General features: G+C 46.0%; 1 protein-coding gene across 2 annotated transcripts; it reads left to right on the top strand.

Moving 5' to 3' along the window:
* Positions 1-7,598: 7,598 nt before the first annotated feature.
* ankrd50l (ankyrin repeat domain 50-like) lies at positions 7,599-19,410 on the top strand. Of its 2 annotated transcripts, none has more exons than XM_035523016.1 (6): positions 7,599-7,686; positions 8,733-8,978; positions 9,158-10,019; positions 13,286-13,533; positions 14,418-18,014; positions 18,195-19,410. In XM_035523016.1, the coding sequence occupies exons 3-5, from the start codon at positions 9,583-9,585 to the stop codon at positions 18,011-18,013; spliced, it is 4,281 nt and encodes a 1,426-aa protein (XP_035378909.1). In that variant the 5' UTR covers positions 7,599-7,686; positions 8,733-8,978; positions 9,158-9,582; the 3' UTR covers position 18,014; positions 18,195-19,410. The 2 variants fall into 2 exon arrangements, with proteins under 2 accessions (XP_035378909.1, XP_035378908.1); XM_035523015.1 differs by having other exon boundaries at positions 8,730-8,978.
* The last annotated feature ends 705 nt before the right edge of the window (positions 19,411-20,115 follow it).

Below are 20,115 nucleotides of genomic sequence, written 5' to 3'. Positions count from 1 at the left end.
TGATCTAAAACTATGAAAAAAAAATCCAAAGCATAACTCAAATTGAATTAAGAGGCATGACTACGTTAAGCTGAAACTCCTTACTGGCCATATGGCCGATAGCAAGCTTTATTAGTTTCCACCTTATTTTAGAAGACTATTTGCAGAAATGTGATTGAAAATGCTTAGTCATCATGGCATTATCGTTTTCAATATATTTTAAAATCATTCAAAAATATATGAAATCATTCAAAAATTGTTTTTCGTTTTTCTATTTAGCAATCAGGCAGGCATTTCAGCTGTCATCATATGATTACAAGCTCCAGATAGAGAGAACGATAATATTCCTGCTGGGGACAAGGTTGTTAGCTCTCATTATTGTCATTTCATGGTCACATGATCTCAATCCTGAAACAATCCACCCTGTAGTATTATAAGGCAACAGACAGCATAATGCTGAGAATTCCAAGAATTGCCACCAATTTGGCTAATGCACCTGCAGGGGGCAGTAGCGTAACTACAACCACATTATCGCGCTCCTACTTTTACAGTACCATACTTTCCGTGTCTAAATATGACTTTATCCTGAACCCAGTCATTATAGTGAACAAAAACTAAGTAGAATCATTTTTATTCATGCATCAATCCAAATAGAAAAAAACAATATTTTATATTTCGATTTTATATATATATCTATATATCTATATCTATCTATATATATATATATATATATATATATATATATATATATATATATATATATATATATAGATACATACACACACAAAACACACACACACACACACACACACACACACACACACACACCCTGGCCTAAAAAAAGGTCACACTAATATTTCGTTGGACTGCCTTTCACTTTGATTACGGCACACATTCACTGTGGCATCATTTCCACAAGCTTCTGCAATGTCATAACATTTATTTTTGTCCAGAGTTGTATTAATTTTTCTCCAAGATCTTGTATTAATAATAGGAGATTTGGACCACAAAGTCTTCTCCAGCACATCCCAAAGATTCTCAATGGGGTTCAGGTCTGGACTCTGTGGTGGCCAATCCATGTGTGAAAATGATGTCTCATGCTCCCTGAACCACCCTTTCACAATTTGAGCCCAATGAATCCTGGCATTGTCATCTTGGAATATGCCCGTGCCATCAGGGAAGAAAAAATCCATTGATGGAATAACCTGGTCATTCAGTATATTCAGGTAGTCAGCTGACCTCATTCTTTGGGCACATAATGTTGCTGAACCTAGACCTGACCAACTGCATGAACCCCAGATCATAGCACTGCCCCCACAGGCTTGTACGGTAGGCACTAGGCATGATGGGTGCCTCACTTCAGCCGCCTCTCTTCTTACTCTGATGCGCCCATCACTCTGGAACAGGGTAAATCTGGACTCATCAGACCACATGACCTTCTTCCATTGCTCCAGAGTCCAATCTTTATGCTCCCTAGCAAATTGAAGCCATTTTTGCCGGTTAGCCTCACTGACAAGTGGTTTTCTTAAGGCTACACAGCTGTTTAGTCCCAAGCCCTTGAGTTCCCTTTTGCATTGTGCATGTGGAAATGCTCTTACTTTCACTATTAAACATATCCCTGAATTCTACTGTAGCTTTTCTACGATTTGATTTCACCACACGTTTAAGTGATCGCCAATCACGATCATTCAAGATTTTTTTCCGACCACATTCCTTCCTCTAAGATGATGTCTCCCCACTGTCCTTCCACTTTTTAATAATGTGTTGGACAGTTCTTAACCCGATTTTAGTAATTTCAGCAATCTCCTTAGATGTTTTCTCTGCTTGATGCATGCCAATAATTTGACCCTTCTGAAACAGGCTAACATCTTTTCCACAACCACAGGATGTCTTTCAACATGATTGTTTAACAAATGAGAAGCTACTCACTGCATCAGTTAGGGTTAAATAGCTTGTTGCCAGCTGAAACATATCTACCCATGCAGTAATTATCTAATGGGAGGCTCTTACCTATTTGCTTAGTTAAATCCAGGTGGTGACCTTTTTTTTGTCCAGGCAATGAATGCATGTATGTGTGTGTGTGTGTGTGTGTATATATATATATATATATATATATATATATATATATATATATATATATATATATATGTGTGTGTGTGTGTGTGTGTGTGTGCGCATAAATTACCTCATATGTTCTCTTTCCTCAAATTCACACCCTAAATGTCTAAATGTTTAATGTTTTGAAAGAGCATTATACAGTGTTAAGCATATGAGCACCCACACATTGATGCAAACACATACAAAGATATATTTCAGCTGTACAGTTTAGAAAGACTGAAATGGTTCAGGCCATGGAAGAGTAGCCTCTTAAAACCATCCATAAGACGAGAGCAGAGTGGGAAGGTGTTGAGAAAGCCAGTGCGATGCTGTTTGGACTTTTGGACATTTGATGTTATATGTGCCAGACAGAGCCAGTGCATATAAACAGATAACGTCAGAAGCTGAGTTGTAAATAGCAGAAATTTTCTGCTCTGAAATTTTGAAAACACTAGATGAGAAAATCGAGGTTCACAGCTACTAAATTTGTCATAAGAAAGTTGAGTTTGTTTAACAAAATATTGCAATCACATCTTAATAGATGAAATATAAAGATTGATTGAACCAAGTTCCCATCCTCAAATTGATCTTAAACCTAGACTACAAACGAACCTCCCTACGTAAATCTCCATTGGCATTACCATTTAGATTTAACCCATTTTCAAGAGTCCATAAGATTTAAAAACATAACATTTTCATGAAGTACATTAGCAGATCCAAATGCAGTGCAGCTGCAGGGCCCCTGTAGGTGTCCGGGTTAGTGCTACTGTGTATACGTACAGTGTGATAGATGCCCGGGTGAGACAGTTGGACAGACGGTGAGGGACTCAGTAAGGAGCCTCATGGTCAGGAGAGTGCTTCGTTTCCACTGGAGCGAGAAAGAGTTCACGAGACCTTTTACACTCATAATCCTGTGGGAGTATGTGGGAGATATGGAGGATGGTGGCACCTAGCCCCTCACACAGATGGTGACAAAACGCTACTGAGCATGAAACCATGCACATGTGTACACACAATGAGTTTTATATTTTTATTGTCACAGTGCACAGTGAAATTCTTACTGTGCTAGTCCTCCATGCACCAGTGAGAGAGAGAGAGAGAGAGAGAGAAACATTTGATTTTCAGTGAGTCCTGTGCACTCAGTGTTATGAGCAACATATTTTCACTGTGCCATCTTGCATGTGAGAGATGGCATGAAGCTTTCACAGATCCCAAATCAATCCCCAGTCTAATCCCATATTCTAGGTTTTAATTAGAGGTAGATATAATTAATTAATTAATTAATTAATTAACAAATAGTCAATATGTTCCTCATACACTTTCTTCTTTCTCATCATGAGAGGGCATGTTTGGGGTTTTTTTCCCATCTATTTCTGTCCATCTGTCATCACTCAGTTGCATCAGATCATTATGAACTACAGTTGCTTCACTTAACAAGAGTCTACAAATGCCACATGGGTCCTTAAACAACAGCTGTTTTAGTGACAGAACAGCTCTAAGGATTCACAACTTGCTGAGGACTGGGGGAGAGAAAGAAAGACTAACAGAGGGAGAGAGAGCTTGAGAGAGAAAGGGCAAAATCTACAAATATGGCTGATATTTATGATTCATAATGTGTAGGAATGAAATTTGAATATCAGTTTATTCACTTGTTTTTTTTGACAAGTAGGCTTGATGAGGTAGAAACATTTAAATAAGTTACGCAGTGAGCGTGTTTGGAGAGTGTATCTAGTTAATATCCTGCTTACTTGCTGTTCTAAAATCAGGTGAACCAACACAATTGCATATGAAAAAGCAATCAGGGCGAGAATGGACATGTTGAAACATACATATGAAACAAGTTTATTTTTTTCTCGATCGCTGAATTGTTCCTCCCTGCTTATTATATTTCTGTATTGCCTCTATGCCACAAAATGCCATGACTTTTGGCTACTAACAAAAAATAGATTACACATTGTTAGCATCAGTACAATATTTCAAAAGGAGTCCAGTAATACTTGCTACTGAATTAGATCAAATACGCTTTTATTAGACCAGTGTGCCATGCTCTCTGCTGACCCTGACTCTCACCACTCTGTTTTCCATTGTCTTCATTGAGTCAATGGACTGCAATCCCCAGAATCCCTTGGAAGATGCAGACTTCAACCCACTTCTTCATTAGAGATCTCCCAATTATTAAGAATGTGCACCTGTTTGCTATTTCACGTGTGTGTATAACCCTTTGTCACCTGTTGTTTGTTAATGCGATTAGTTGTTTTGGCTTTTGAACTTGGACTAGTAACTCAACTACACTTTTATCATTACTCTTCTTATCATTTTATCCCTAATCTTGTTGCCGACTTATTTGTGTTTTGTGCTGTTTTTAGAAACCTCCTGTGTGAATAAACCCACTGCGTTTGTATCTTACCGCCAGCGTCTGATCCACTTCTGTAGCATTACGCAGCATTTCTTGCACCGCAGCGTTGCGACTCCGGGCTCAGACACAACAGCTGCGGCTGCTCTTCCACATGATGACTTTTTTTTTTATGTTTGGCTCCTGCGAACTTTGTATTCTCCATGTTTACATGGCTTGTGCTCCTCGGTGGCCCGTGGGCTTTGCAGGAGAGGGAAACACTCTTCCCTCTCAGTCATACACTCTCATTCCACTCTCTTCTCCCTTGAAATAACCGTCTGATGTGATTATAAGTTCGCTTGGCTGCTTAGGGCAAAATAAAGATATGCAGAGTTAGCGAAAGCAGACGCGTGTGAGTGTGGGAAGGGGAGAGAGAGGGGCTTATTGCCAGTGATGTAAAAATACTACTTGCACATGTGCAAGAACTTCTTAAGTAAACCAGGGTGGCAGTGAAATCTTCACCTGGAACAAATATGTAAATGTTAGGCAGACAAGCTCCCATCTGCTGCAAAAACTGATGTAGATGTTTTCTGGCTTCAAAGGAGACTTTATCTAAAGAAGAAAGCATTAAAGCATTGTATACTATTTTGTTTTCCTGGTAATCCCATGTGAAGATCTATGCTCAAAAAATGAAAGGAAAAAAATCTTTTGATATAAGTAGTGAGATTAAAATGGGAGTATAGGTCTACTGTAATTAAAGGTGCTGGAAGAAGGCTGTTGTGCGGTTGGTCCAAACACTTTCTTGAGAATGAAAAAGTAGACATCAGATAACCAGTCAGTCTCTCTCTTTCACACTCTTCGCAGCTTGTTGATTGGGTTAGCTCTGCTAGCCCATAAGTGACTGTGGCATGCTGAGTGTTGATTGGACACGTCACAGCATTTGTTTTCATTGTTAATTGGCTTCATTAAATTTGACTTTGTTATAATAAACCACTATAAATGTGAACATTTAGGCTTTCATTGATTTTGAATTCCAGGCTAAACAAAAAATGACAATTTTGGAATAGGCTGTTTAAATACCTGTCATGTCTCTGCTAGAATGAAATTAATTCTGCTAGAAGATGGCCTTACTCAAGCCCCTGGTGCATTGGGTAAGGAGCAGCAGTAATATTTTGTTTTGGCTTATTTAAAAAAAAATTTTTTTCTCATTGTTGTTTTGGCTCCCCATTCAACACTTGATCTGAAGTAAAACAAATGTCAATGAATTTAAAGTACACTAATTCAAGGAGATACATTTGCATATTGGGTGTAATGTGTAAGAATGACTTTGGTTGGTTTCATGGCCAGCTGTGCCATTGCATTATAGATTTATGCACAGATGAGCTGACAAAATGTCTAAATGTCACATTTGCCTCAGCGGTTATCTCTCAGCCTCTTTCACTTTTTATCATGAAACTTAAAAATCAGAACAACTCAATCTGACACAAACAGATTAAGTCTAAATCTACAACCTAAAAAGATTTTTAATGGTGATTTCACTGTTGGCACTGCCATTTACTCCAACAGTTAATCCATATCAGAGAAAATATCTTTGTCAGTTAATTTAGAACTGTAAAACCATGGAAGACTGTTTTAGTGGAAAGGTAAAAACACTTTTAGTCATGAAAAGCAACCGTTGAACAGATACAAACAGAAACAAACCACTATCCAGGATGTTGCCATTTGTCAACGACTACCATGACACAAACATTAGCTCAGATGCTTTGGAACAACATGCAATCTGCAGGTTAGACTCAAATACAAAGGCTCGGTTACAAAGAACATAAAAAACCTTTAGCCTGTGACCTAGAGTGTTGGACCTCAGCTGTGAAACAGCATATATACTATTGCAGCTGATTCGCTTTTTACTGCTGTGACTGCCAATAGCAGGATGAAGTATCAGATGAATCTTAAATGCTCAAATGTAGCCAGATGCATTATATTTGAACCGCCGTGCGGTTTTGCACCGGGACAATGACTCGTAACAAACCGCGAACACAACTAACCGTGTGGGTTTTTAAAAGCCAGCAAGTGGCTTATTCGGCCGGGAAAGACAAAATGCGGGTAGTGAAAATGGCCGCATTTGCCGGCTTGTCGGAGCAACCGCAGTGCCCAGAGAGGTCTTTCTGTCGCTCACTTCAACTAAGCAGTCCTACTCAACACGTTTTATTTAAGACTGTTATTTTGAAATGGGGTTAGTTTTTGTTTTTGTTTTTTTAAGCGTGTGATTCCTCCGTGCTTCAGTATTGTCACAAATACCGTCGAATTAGCGGGCTGCATATCACTCATAATCGATCAGAATCATTTCACGCCCACTGTGCTGGGGGTACAGCGTCAAAAATAAAAACGCTGTCACTTATCGATGCATCTTTGCAACGTCTCGCACGTTAAACTACCACTCTACGAGATTACGTTTAGTTAGGCTTCTGCATCTTTGCGAACACTATACCAAATAGGTGACGTTATAGAAGCAAAAATGAGTAGTTAAAAAGTATTTATTACATGTTGGAGCCAAGAAACATACTCTAGAAAACAATTACGGTGGACAATGTAGTTTTTGAAACCTCAGTTAAATTGTGGTTACATGAAACAAAGTGGTGGTGTATCATTTTCGGCACGATGCAAACCGAACAGTATTTTTTAAAGACTAACTAATCTAACAGTCACTAGACTATGGGAAAATGAAAAAGCCTTTACAAAGCACCATTTCAAGACGCATCGGATTTAAAGATCGATTACGTAGCAAATCTCTTACATTTATAGAGATGTTGTAGGGAACTATATAAGGTAAAAGTGATCAATGAAAATTCCAAACCCGGTTTGCAGTTTCATCGGTGTGCGCAAATGTCTGCAAAAAATAAAAATGCAACCTTTCAGTTTTCTAATTAATTACAAGTGGTCGCATAAAATGTCATTGCATGGACCGGTCTAATTCTGCGCGAGTAAAACCTCGCGGGTGTCCTGGAGGACCGGGGAACCGGCGCGTGAAAACTTTGAAGACTGGACCGACCTCGGTTAATCGCGTGCTTAACCGCAGATGGGTAAACGTGGTCTTGCTGAGCATGCAACACTTCAGCTGTCGTGGTGGAGTTAAGGCTAATAAAGCTGAAGTTACACCCCGCCTCCTGCAACAATAACCCGGCGGAGACGGCAAGCTATAAACGGCTAGACATGGACCGCGAGTCTGCGGAGGACCAAAAGCAACGCCAGATATCAAACGATTCTTGGCCGGTGTAACGGTATGGTCATCTTACACGAATAATATCTGTGGTCCGGCGTGATTTTTTTTGGATTAATGGTTTTAAAGCAGCCGGTTGTTGTTTCCGGGTCAGACTATTGTCAGCGTTCAGTATGTTCAAACCCGATAAATGTTGGGATGGTGGTGTTTCGACAAGACGTGACACCTGTAGCCTGCATGATGGAGACAAGTTCCAGTCGTTTAACCTGCATTCAGTTTAACACATGTATCGCTTTCTGCGTTAAAAGAGGCACGCTGGACATATGAGTGGAGGAAAGAAGAGCTCAAATGTGTGTTACTTAATTCTTTCGTCCTTGGCAGGCCTGAGTCTTGTTTTCACGAACTCAAAACGAATGTTTGTTCAATGCATCCCCATTTGTACCGCGGCGTTGGATTTTAACGAAGCGCTGCCATAAAGACTCGGGAAGAGAAGACATTTCAAAAATGTGGCCGCGGTAGGCAGTCGGGTATGTGACAGTTAAACGACGGGCGTGGTCACGATACACGTGGTGTTATTAGTCGCGTATAGGTGTGTCTACGTCCAGGTAGTCTGTGGTTAGCTTTTCCTGGGATTTGATAAACGGGTAAATATGTTACAGGCGTGGTTTCCTGTGTATAAATTGTTAGTTTACATTTCATGCGGGACCTTTCTGGTGCAACTGATTTGGGTTCATAAATTGAAATATATTTACATGACGCTGTACGAAAAAAAAAAAAAAAAAAAAACCACACAAAAAAACCGACTTTAAGTGGTTTTGTATTAGGCATCTGGCTGTATATTTGGAGGCCCTCTTCTGTTTTATTGCCTCTGGTGGATTTGGAGTATGTGAGGTATATTTAGAGCGAAGATCTGGCGCTCTGCCTCAACCTCTCTTCCTGAGGGAATCACGAGAGAAAGGGGAAGAATGGCACCAAGTTACAGCAGCCTGTCTGGCTCAACTTTGACCCCAAAACAAAACCCAGCCTCCAATAAACCACGCAAACTCTTAATAGGTGCTCTCTCTCTCCCTTTCTCCCCTTTTGCCTCATGTCCTGACATGTCAGAAGCCGAGAGGGGAGGAGATAAAGGAGAACAAGAAAAACCGGCGAGCAGCTGAGACCCAGAGACACTGTGTGAAAGAAGGTGGAGATTTGGATTCTGTCAGCATAACCCGTGAAACCTGCTCAGAGGAGAGAAGGAGTACGACTGACATGGAGGAAGCTAGCAGGAGAAACCCTGAACCTGAATACTGTCACGGGTTGGTTAAGGAATGAGGAAAAAGAAACCAAGAGCAGTGCCTGAGTTTGTGAGAGGTGATTTATTTATTTATTTACTTGGCATTTCATTTTCTCTCATGTTTTTAGTTCAGCTCAGGGCAACTTGTACTGTTATACCTGTATCAAGTAAAAACATGGTAATTTGTTTCACACATTGTAATTATGGCTGTCATAGTGGAACTAATTCAGGAATATTCTTTCACTCTCTCCTTTAGGATCTTGCCTATGGAATGTGAAGGTATTTTCATTCATTTGAAACCTTCACACACCCAGTGGAGCGGGGGGAGGAAGCAGACTTCTCTGTCAGGCTTTGTGGACCTCTGGCTGTGCATGTGTTGTGTCTTTTCCACAGACATAATGAGTCGGACTCCTAACTAAAGCAGAATCTGCAACCAGAAAGTGTCTGAGCACACACTTTCAGATCTTCAGTCACGCTGAAAATCCCATAACTGACCATTTGGGTTCAACACAACTACGGACTGAATGATTCACTGCAGAAATGGCTAGGAAATGAACTGCTGGATGATTGGATAATTCCAAACTGAACTCTTTACTCTTTGGAGTATCCACTGTGCACTCTTTGTTGAGACATGGAGCAAAGTCCAGCCAGAGGAGACCCCACTCCATTTTTCTGGGCCAGATGAGGGGCTCGAGCCCCAGCCTGCTTCGGGGCCGATGGTTCCACTGCCGGGAATGGGCCCTGGAGAAACTGAAGAAATGCCTGGAGGCGAGAAACTCCCCCAATGGGACACAGAGCTCGGCCAGCACCCCACCAGGAATCCTCGTTACCGGTGGCCCTGGCACGGGTAAGACAGCCTTCTGCACAGAGGTGGTGTGGCCCCAGTCTGAGGCAGGCAGAGCAGCAGAGCTGGCGCCACGGTGCCTGGCCTGGCACTATTGCCAGCAGGAGGATGCAGGCAGCGTGGAGGTGTGGAGGTTCGTGCTGGCTCTGGTGGAGCAGCTGCGCGAGAGCCCGCTGCTCCCGCCGAGCTACAGCCACATGCTGGCGAGCCCGTCGCTCGCTGCAACCCTGGAGCCCCTGCACTGCCAGCGTGACCCAGATGACACCTTTAAAAGGTGAGCGCTGCAGATCTGTCGCACATCTTCAGTCATGAGATGTATGCACAATACAGATGAGGTACATGCAGTGAAGCATTTCTTATTCTTTGAAGCTTTTCTCAAGGCACTAATTAGCACCTTATTAGGTTTGTGTGCTTTGCAGGTACATTAATCTTAAGTGGTCACTCAATTTTTCCTCGAGCACTTTTACTAATTTTCATATTTGTTTTTTACTTTAAAACTTCCCTTCCCTCTCTCCCTCCCTCTCTCATGTACTATGGGACTTGTGTTGTTATCATACCAAATCCCTACTTGACTCCTTGCTGTCAGCCTTAGAAAGGTCTCTCAGTATTTTATGTTTGCTTCGTGTTCCTGCGAGAGGGTCCGATGTTTCACAACTACCCTCTGGCTCCATAAAACGCACCCCTCTGCAATTCCCTCTGTTTGGAAAACTACACTTAAAAGACCCCCCTTAACTTTACTCAAACAATACCGGTAACTGAACACAACTCTCCCAAACGGGTCATAGTCTGCTTCTGTTATTATTGCCTTAAGGTGTTGTGTTTTTCAGCCATAATGGTGGGAGAGTTCCAGTGTCTGTTTCTTCATCAGCTGAGTTTGGCCAGTTTCCCAAATTGTTCAGTTCAGTCTCATATCACCTCCATCCTAAAACACCCACTAAAATTCAATGACGCGTTCCTTTATTTTCAAACTGTAGGCCCACACATGAGAAGTAATACAAGTTTTACTTATTTTCATCATGGAATCTCCAAAGCCTAGCTGTTTGTCTGTGGTTAAGTGTCATAATGCACCACCCTCTTTGTGGGTGCATCTGGGTGAACTGTGTTTGTATTCATCTAGCACCCCTCTGAAAGACATGCTCTATGTCAGACAGGAAAGGAGCAATTGTTCTGCTTCCCTGACACTTTAAATTTATTTATTTATCCCCCCTAGCCAATAATGCTGCCTATTCAGTTACCACAATAGGCTTTGAATGGTCTGAATGGTCTTGAATGGCCTGAAGGGACAAGAACTAAAATTATGTGCCCTACTGTGTCGAGTCTGGTCCAGTTGGTGAGGTCTCCTTTCTTATTAGCCTCTTTCTTTTTTCTGTCTGTCTGCCCGGCTTTCTCCATGTCTGTCTCCTCTCCTCTGCCCGGCTTTCTCTTTCTCCCTCCCTAGCAAGCCTTTGCACGCTAGCCTTCCATCTTTGCTGCCGACCGAACTGAAGCACAGGTCCACGTTCCATACACCCCTCACAAACTGCTAAGATGTTTTCTGTTGGACACGAGCGAGCAGAGGGTGGGGGTGGTGCTGGTGGGCGGCGGCTAGGCTGCAGCTGTGTGAGCCGCGTCGCCGTCCACTCCCAGTGTGTTTACTAACATGCTCGTCTCCAAGGCATCGTTAGAACATGTTAAATGCTTTAATCAAATGGGGCCCCAATGTGCGGAGGTTTAGGATTCTGGTTTTTCTCAGCTGTTGCCCAGCGTGCGCGGTCATTGCACTAGAACTGGCCAGGGGTTTGCTGACGGAGAGCGAAGTTGGTGTACATACGGCACATGTGTGCAGTCCTGTAACTTTGTTGCAGCCAAAACTGAGCATGCCCTGTACCGTGATTGTTGGCTGTGACTTCCAGTGCTGATATGGGGAAACTCTCGTAAAAATTTTATTCATTTATTTTTACCATTATTATGCGTGAAATAATCACTCTCTACCGTTCACTGCTTGCAGTTATCTCCTAGGCTATGAAGATTAGAGAATGCAGTCCAAGATGAAGGTTCTCGTGGAGTGGTTTGGCAGAGCTGACCTGTAAGAGAGGATGGCTGCATTTTTGACTGTGAAAACTATCATTTGTAACTTTAAACTCCCCAGTCAAGAGTGGAGGGCAAGATCGGCCAGTCTGATGGTCCCTCCTGACCACTGCAGTGTACCCTCGCAGTGTTTCCTCTCCTTGCTACTGAAATTTATGCAGAAGGCCAATGTTATAGGCTTACAGAGACTAAGCACATCCTGTCCTTACCGGAGTAAAGGTTCATCCGCAGTCCCATGTAGAAGCAACGGAACAGGAAGTAGCCTGTAGGATTATCTGTTATTTTGTGGCATGTGTTCCTCTTATCAAATTATGAGACACGCGCGCGCACACACACACATACCAGAGATAAAGATCCATGCAGTTAAAACTAGATTGCCAAGTTTATGATCATAATTGCCCCTTTACAGTCCAACATGATTCATATATAATTGCAGTGACCAAATACAGTGCTAATTAGCTTGCTTCTGGAGCAAAGTAGTTATGTGTTACGAAATAAGTTGTGAAGGTTCGGCTAAAGATAAGTACAGACGGCTTGAAGTGTGACTGCACCACAGTAATTCACCAGCTTCGTTGGTCCTGCCTTAAGTATGCCATTGAGCGGGCATCTGTATTTGAGGATGCCAAGCTTTGATTGAAGTGGTTATCTCTGGCACTTCTGGGTGCGAGTCTTTAGAAGCAGCGTTCTCACTGGTGCCGGCCAACGTCTCACCGCCTCTCAGCATGCGTGAAGACACAGGAAATCTCGGAGCTTCCATACCAATGACTCACCACGCCACAGCAGCCGCACCTCAGGCCAGAAAGAGGAGGACGAGGGAAGAAAGCAAGTGAGAAGGTGGTAGGCAGAGGGACGTCGAACAGGAAGGTTCAATCCAGATTTCGGAGCAAAATGAATTCCTGGCTTTCATTCTTGTGCAGTGGTGTTTCTTTCTTTTTTTTTTCTTCTTTTTTTTTTTTCTTTTTCCCTTCGGTTCCCGCAGTCATTAACGTTGTTCGCCTGGCGTCACGCCTCCCAGCCCCCACCCACTGTTTCCCTCGCCGTCATCTGCTCCCTGTTCCCTGGCAGTTCACTTTCTCCCCTGCTTCTGTCAAAGCTCCACATCCTCGGTCCTTCCACCTCCTCCCATCTCGTGCTTGTGCCATTTTGTTATGACGCCCCTCTCCCTCCCTGATTAAATCAAACTGCGTTATGTAAAGCCACTGCATCAATCGGTTCGGGACTGAGGTGAGAACCATATCTGCACATAATATGCCTTCTGGTTTGGCGGAAAGCTCAAATACGAATGTGGGCCAACGTCTGTAATGTATGGGCTATCTGTGTTCCTGTGCTTATGCTGCCTGCTTCCTGACACCAACCAGACTGACTAACATATTCATCAAATCCGTAATGTTCTCAATATTCGAACTGTGAATATAACAAAGCTGTATTCACGTTTCCGTTTGAATAACGGTGCGCGCTTCTCACCTTCTGCAGGGCGGTACTGGAGCCTCTGCTATCCTTAGCCTCCCCAGCTCAGAGTGTGTGTATAGTGATAGACTCTCTGGACTCTGGCTGCAGCGGATTGGTCGGTGTTGGCACGGGGATGACTCCAGGGTCCGTGACCAATCAGAGCAGCTCCATAGCGGAGCTCCTGCTTCGGCACCTCCAGCTCTTGCCCTCGTGGATCCTCCTGGTCTGCTCTGCACGCAGACAGAACAAGGCTGTTTGCAAGATGTTCTCAGGTATGCTTGCGTACACATGGGCCTCAGACAGTGGCTGAATCCCCGCAGGGTTCATTACACCCACCAGTTTCAAACTCCGTCACACTGCAAGGAAAAGAACATGTGTATGGTCCAACAGACTGCTTTGAGTCACTGTAGTTGTTCACTCCTAAACAAAGATAGAGATTTGAGGAAACATTCCAGATGCAGAATTACTGTTCATCTGTGTAGTATACAGTTCCATGTTTAAATGTATATAAAATAAGAATGTAAGACCCCATGAAGAGCCCAAATTTCAGAGCGTGCTGACTAGAGTAGTGGCATTGGAAATTTTAAATGGCTTTTGTTGTACTCTCTAGAAGGTGAGTGTACATTCATCAAAGCTTACCAAGCTTTTAAATGAATACATTCATTCACATAGTTGACAGGCAGTTGCAAACCCAGTGAAAATAACCACTCTCAGAATTTCTTCTCTATTTTCAGTTTTTTTAAATACATCTCTACTCTGTTTGACATTGGAGTACATTAGTTGATCTAGTCTTAAGAGATGAAACACTCTCAAACCCTTCAGTACATATACATGATTCAGGAAAATCCCTAGAACTATACACGAATTTGCTGGGGGGTTTTTTTTTTATGACTTTTGTTGTGGTGGGGGTTGCAGTTGCAAAATGTAAAGGATTGCAGTGAAATGGGCATAATATGCAGATCAGTTTGTTTACTTAAAGCTCTGCCTTCTTAAAGGGAGAAGTGAAGTTTTAAACGCTTTGCATTTGTACACATTGCACACAGGGAGGAAACATTTGTTTCATCATTTCGGTGTCCATACCTCCTGTTTGGCGTCCTTCTGGGACGTTTGTTAGCTTGTGCCCTCCAGTTCCGTCACTCTCGTCTCCGTCCTGCAGGGTTTCGGAAACTCTGTCTGGATGACTTGCGAAAGCCGGTGGCTGTGCGGGACGTCCAGCATTACATTCTGCGGCGGCTGGACCAGGAGGGGGCCCTGCGCCGGCAGCTCACGCCAGACACGGCCGACATGCTGAACCTGTTGCACATCAAGAGCGGCGGTTGCTTCTTGTTCCTGGAGCGAGTGCTGGACGGCGTGGCCCGCGGCATGGTGGGTCTGAGGGAGATCCGGGACATCCCAGGCACGCTCAACGGCCTCTACCTGTGGCTGTGCCAGCGCCTCTTCCCCCGCAGGCTGTTTGTCCATGTTAGGCCCTTGCTCAACACTTTGCTGGCATCCCCGCAAGCTCTCACACCTGAGCAGCTTTACACGGCTGCGCGGACCAGGGACTTGTGCCTGACGCGCGAGGACTTCCAGTCAAAGATGCACGCTCTGGCACCGCTTCTCGTGGACGGGCCCGTGGGCACCAAGCTCCTGTTCCACGGCAGCTTTGCGGAGTGGCTAACCGATGTGAAGTACTGCACACAGAAATTCCTGTGCAGCGTGATGGACGGACACCTGTCCCTCGCCATGTGCCTGTCGCTGAGGTCTGAAAGCCTTGGCACGGAAGAAGTCTGCCAGCTCGGCCACCACCTCCTCAACAGCGGCGTCCACGCGGGGAAGCCGGCCCTGCTGGCACTGTGGATGCTATGGACCGGTGTTCCCTCTCTTCGCAGCAGCACCGAGGGCGGGTTTGCTGGCGCATCTCAACCTCTCCGTTCCTTGCAAGCACCTGTAGTGGTGCGGCAGGATGTGCTGCAGCTCCTGATGAAGAGTGGCGTATACCCCCCCACTTGTTCTCCGGACAACAGCCCTAGCATCGGGATACACTGCGTGGGTGGAGGGAGAGCCATTGTGCGGCGTGCCTTGCAGAGGGAGGAGTCTTTGCGGGCGCTCTTGGACAGCGGGGTCAGCGTGAACCGGACGGACTCTTCAGACGGGCGGACGCTGCTGTCCATCGCTGCCCACGCAGGGCTTGCTGACGTGGTGGCACTGCTGCTTTGCCGCGGGGCAGACCCTTCTCTAAGCGACCACCAGGGGCAGACGGCACTGACGCTCGCCGCCAGACAAGGCCACGCGGGCGTGCTGCAGGTTCTGCTGGAGTGGGCCCTGGAGCAGGGACGTGACGGCGCGGCCGTCCGAGCCCTGACTGAGCACGCAGACAGCGAGGGGTGGACCGCCCTGCGTTCTGCCGCGTGGGGCGGCCACAAGGAATCTGTGAAGGTGCTCCTGGAGGCAGGAGCAGAGGTGGACGGCTGCGATGCCGACGGCCGGACAGCCCTGAGGGCCGCTTCCTGGGGCGGTCACGAGGAGATCCTGCTGACCCTGATCGCCCACGGCGCTGAGGTGGACCGCGTGGACTACGAGGGTCGGACTCCACTCATCGCTGCAGCGTACATGGGCCATAAGGAGGCAGTTGAGATCCTGCTGGGCGCAGGCGCGCAAGTGGACCTGGCCGACGGAGACGGCCGCACTGCTCTCTCGGTGGCTGCGCTGTGCGTGCCGTCAGCCGCGGGAGGGAGGGGTCACGGGGAGGTCGTGAGCCTGCTGCTGGAGAAAGGCGCCAACCCAGAGCACAGGGACAGAGACGGGATGACCCCGTTGCTACTGTCCTCCTACGAGGGCCACGACGAGGTGGTTGAGCTCCTCTTGGAGGCCGGGGCCGACGTGGATGAGAGCGCAGGAGCTCATCCCTCTGCAGTCACGCCCCTCCTCGCAGCAGCAGCCATGGGGCATCCGGACACGGTAAACCGCTTGCTGTTCTGGGGGGCGGCAGTGGACGGCATTGACGGGGAGGGCCGCACGGCGCTCTGCCTGGCTGCGGCCAAGGGCAGCGTCGAGGTGGTGCGAACCCTGCTGGACCGGGGTTTGGACGAGAACCACAAAGACGACCTGGGCTGGACGCCACTGCACGCGGCAGCCTGTGAGGGCCACAGGAGCACGTGCGCCGTCCTGACCGAGCGAGGCAGCATGGCACGGGTGGGCGAACTGGACGTGGAAGGCCGGACTCCCCTCATTCTGGCTGCGCAGGAGGGACACGGCAGTACTGTCAGGCTCCTGCTCGACCGCAAGTCCCCCATCGACCACCGAGGGTACGACGGCCACTCTGCCCTCAGTGCCGCCGCCCTGCAGGGCCATGCGGAGGTGGTAGAGCTGCTGCTGAGAAGGGGCGCTTACACCGACGTCCGAGACGTAGAAGGAAGGCCTCTCCTCTACCTGCTTGTGCTGGAAGGCCGCCTGGACATCGCCATCTTGCTCATAGAGAAAGGAGGCGTCCCGCTGGAATCGAGAGATGTGGAGGGGCGCACCGCGTTGCACGTGGCAGCTTGGCGAGGGGACCTGGATGGGATTGGGTTGCTGCTGAAGCACGGAGCAGACCCAAATGCGTTGGACGCGGAGGGTCGACCACCTCTGCACTCGATGGCGTGGAGAGGTCAAGCAGCTGCAGGGGAAGTGCTCCTCAGGGCCAAAGGGATTGACGTTGATCTGGCCTGCAAAAAGCAAGGTGCCACAGCACTCGGCATTGCCTCTCAGGAGGGACACGCTGACATCGTGGCCATGCTTCTGGAAAGAGGCGCCGAACCGGACCACGTGGATCACTACGGCCGCAGCCCGGTAAAAGTTGCAGGAAAGAGAGGTAATTTTAGCATTGTCCGTCTCCTGGAGAGCTATGGAGCAAAGCCGTTCCCTGGACTCATCCCACTTGCATCATATGACACTTCAGGCATTTTCTCCAATTCCTTTAAAGTTAAGACTCAGGCCTCCATCAGTTCTGGAGAGGCGTGCGGCAACGGAGTCCCACCCACCTCCTCCACTTCCTCAGCCTCTTTGTCAGCCTCTTGCTCACCTGCCTCTACAGCAGAGAGGTTCCATTCAGTGCCTGGCTCCCAGGCATCTTCGTCCACATGCCACTCTCTGGCCACTGTGCAGACCGTGCCAGCGGACAGCCTGAGCTTTACTCAGCAGATCCAGCAGCACTCGCTGCCCCGCTGCCGAAGTCGCCCATCCACCCTGCCTTTGCCTGGCTCGAACCCTGCCAGCCCGCAGGGGAGTGCTGCCCGGAGCAAGCAGAAGGCGGTCGCTAAAGGTAGTCCTCCCCATGTGCAGTGCGCCTTGCTCGGACTGCAGGATTCAGACAAGCCCCTTATAGGGCTCGGTTCCCCAGATTCTAGTGACTACCTCTTGAAACCCAAAAGTCCTCACTTAATTGAGGATGAGCTTATAAAGAGCCCCCAGCAAGTTGGAGACGGCAAGTGGAACTCTGTAATGGTGTCCCTGGGACTGACGCCAAACCAAGAGGCGGCGATTAGGCAGCCACAGAGGAGAGACAGTCCTCCATTGGATTATCCACAGAGCGAGAGGTGGGGGGGCTTTAGGAAGGCATCCTGCTCCTCAGCCTTTGACCTCTCAGCCATATCCCCACATGGTGCCTTACTGGAAGAGTCTGTGTTCAGCATTACCACCACAGACCCCCAGCTCAACCTCAAACAAGCCATCAAGTTGCAGTTTGAGGGGCCAACCAGTGCAGCACTTTACAAGAGGGAAACACCACTCTGAGGTAAGTGATGGCCTGTAAAAAGATGAGCGCTAAACCAAGCTACTAAAACAAAGTGTGAAATGCATCAGGCGAGAGTCATTATTAAGTGAAGAGTTGCAGACACTTGGGTTTTGGGTGTCTCTTCCACAGTATACTGCCAGAGAATGTCTGGAATGCTAATAGCAACTTTGTGTCTTGTAGGGAAGCCTTGGTGATTAGGGGCTCAAGGAGGAGAGGGTGGTGTGGATAAATGCGGTGTGCAACTCGTGGTGCAAGGAAACGGTAGATGAGAGGATGAGAGCGTACCCAGAAGCCCCACCAAACTCTGACCTCTGACCTCCTGCAAGAGCCAGAGAAGGACCAGAAGAACAAGTAAGAATCAAAGGACTTGGAAAAGGCCTACAACGTGTACATTCCGGACATTTTCCTTTACATCCTGCCACCTCGCGCACACTTACTCAATTACAGGAAAATGCTTACACAGGAACCCACAATGGGATTATGGTTGCACACAGGAAAATGCATAAAATATAATAAAATGGAAGATGGGACTATAATGTATAATAAAGGGATATACTTTTTCACTGCCACACGTAGAGCAGCGTGTCTTACATTGGCTCCAGTGGTTGTCCAACCTCCCTTGCGTCAATTAGCCCCGAGGCTGAGTGCACACATACACCTTTTATTTTGGAGGAACAAGATATGCACAGAGGGAGTGAAGATCACAAAGTGAGTGAACGGTCTGCTCCCCGGGCCTTTTGCGCTGGTCCACTTGTTTGTTCTCCCTCTCTGGAATGAACCCCAGGATTGCAGTGCCTAGAGCCGGAAGGACTAGTGCCAAAAAGGGCACACGCATCAATACGTTACCAAAAACATGCTAATTATCCTTAACTGATCCTCAAAGGATGAGTGACTTCTTTTAAAAATCATTTAGGTCATTGCTGATGCCCACCGGTGTGTCTTTTTTGTTTGTTTGTTTGTTTTTTTGTTTTTTAATTTGGCCAGCATTAGTGTTACTATGCGGTATTTATCATTTATCAGTATGTATTTGTTTTGCTGTATCTACTTTCTGATTAACATTTTTTCTGCTGTAAACATTAAATCAGAGCAGCCAACCAATGACACTGCAATATTTGAAATACAAAGGCTGTCTGACATGGAACAAGGCACATTTGAATGAGGGAGAGAGACTTGGCAAATGAAAGACGACTGGAAAAGAGGAAAAGAGGCGAGCGAGACTGGAGAGAACCTACGGCTGATGTTTAGAGGATAATGACGGGTCATAAATACCTGAGAAAGGGAGACAAAATGTTCCAGAAAAGGGATTTTCAGATCTGTTAATGTGATTTACACTGTTTGATACGTTTTTGTCATATTTTAACGGGGTTTCTTAATTAAAATGTATTTAAAACATTAACTCTGCTTCTCCTTTGGTAAATGAGAGCTGGTTGTGGTGTTCATTTTAGCAAATGATTGCTTTTTTAGTAGCTTAGTCCTCAGGCTTATGACTTTAACAGATGGGCAAAATGAAAGGGTAAGAAACTGGCACCTATGGAAAATCTGCCTGGAGCACTGCAGATAGCATCTTTTCCATCTCTCTCGTTCTCTCTCACGCACCCACACACAGTAATTCAATCTTGTCAGGTAGTTATACGCTGAGAGATTGCTTTATTAGGGCAGCAGTCAACCATGCATTGTATCCAAGTTGTAACTTTTAACTGTAATTACGCTTGTACTTTTTAATACACATTTATATTCTAAATTCAATTGTGAATACTGTTTTGTTTTATATGCAAAATATCCAGTCTCCATCTACCTTGTTTTCAAAACAGGTCAATCCTTTGAAACGTGGCACAGTTGTGCAGAGAAGGCAACTTCTCAGCGTATAGAACAGGCCAAAAAAGGAATCCTTGCCTGTAAGCACTGCATGAGAGTATAAACCATGCACAATCAGGTTGGTTACTCTGGTCTTGTATTCATAGGCTTACAGGTCCTACTAACTTTAGCTATTAAATCTGAGCTAAGAAGTAGAGCTTAGTCCTTTCCATCTATTGCTCTTTCTCACTATGTGTGAAAATGTCAAACTCTCTTCTCTGAGTCTTTGTTGTTGGTAGATACACAG

This window comes from Electrophorus electricus, chromosome 25 (assembly GCF_013358815.1).
Source record: "Electrophorus electricus isolate fEleEle1 chromosome 25, fEleEle1.pri, whole genome shotgun sequence".
Classification (NCBI taxonomy): domain Eukaryota; kingdom Metazoa; phylum Chordata; class Actinopteri; order Gymnotiformes; family Gymnotidae; genus Electrophorus; species Electrophorus electricus.
Note: the sequence above shows the minus strand (reverse complement) of the source record. Positions and strands in the feature narration are given on the sequence as shown.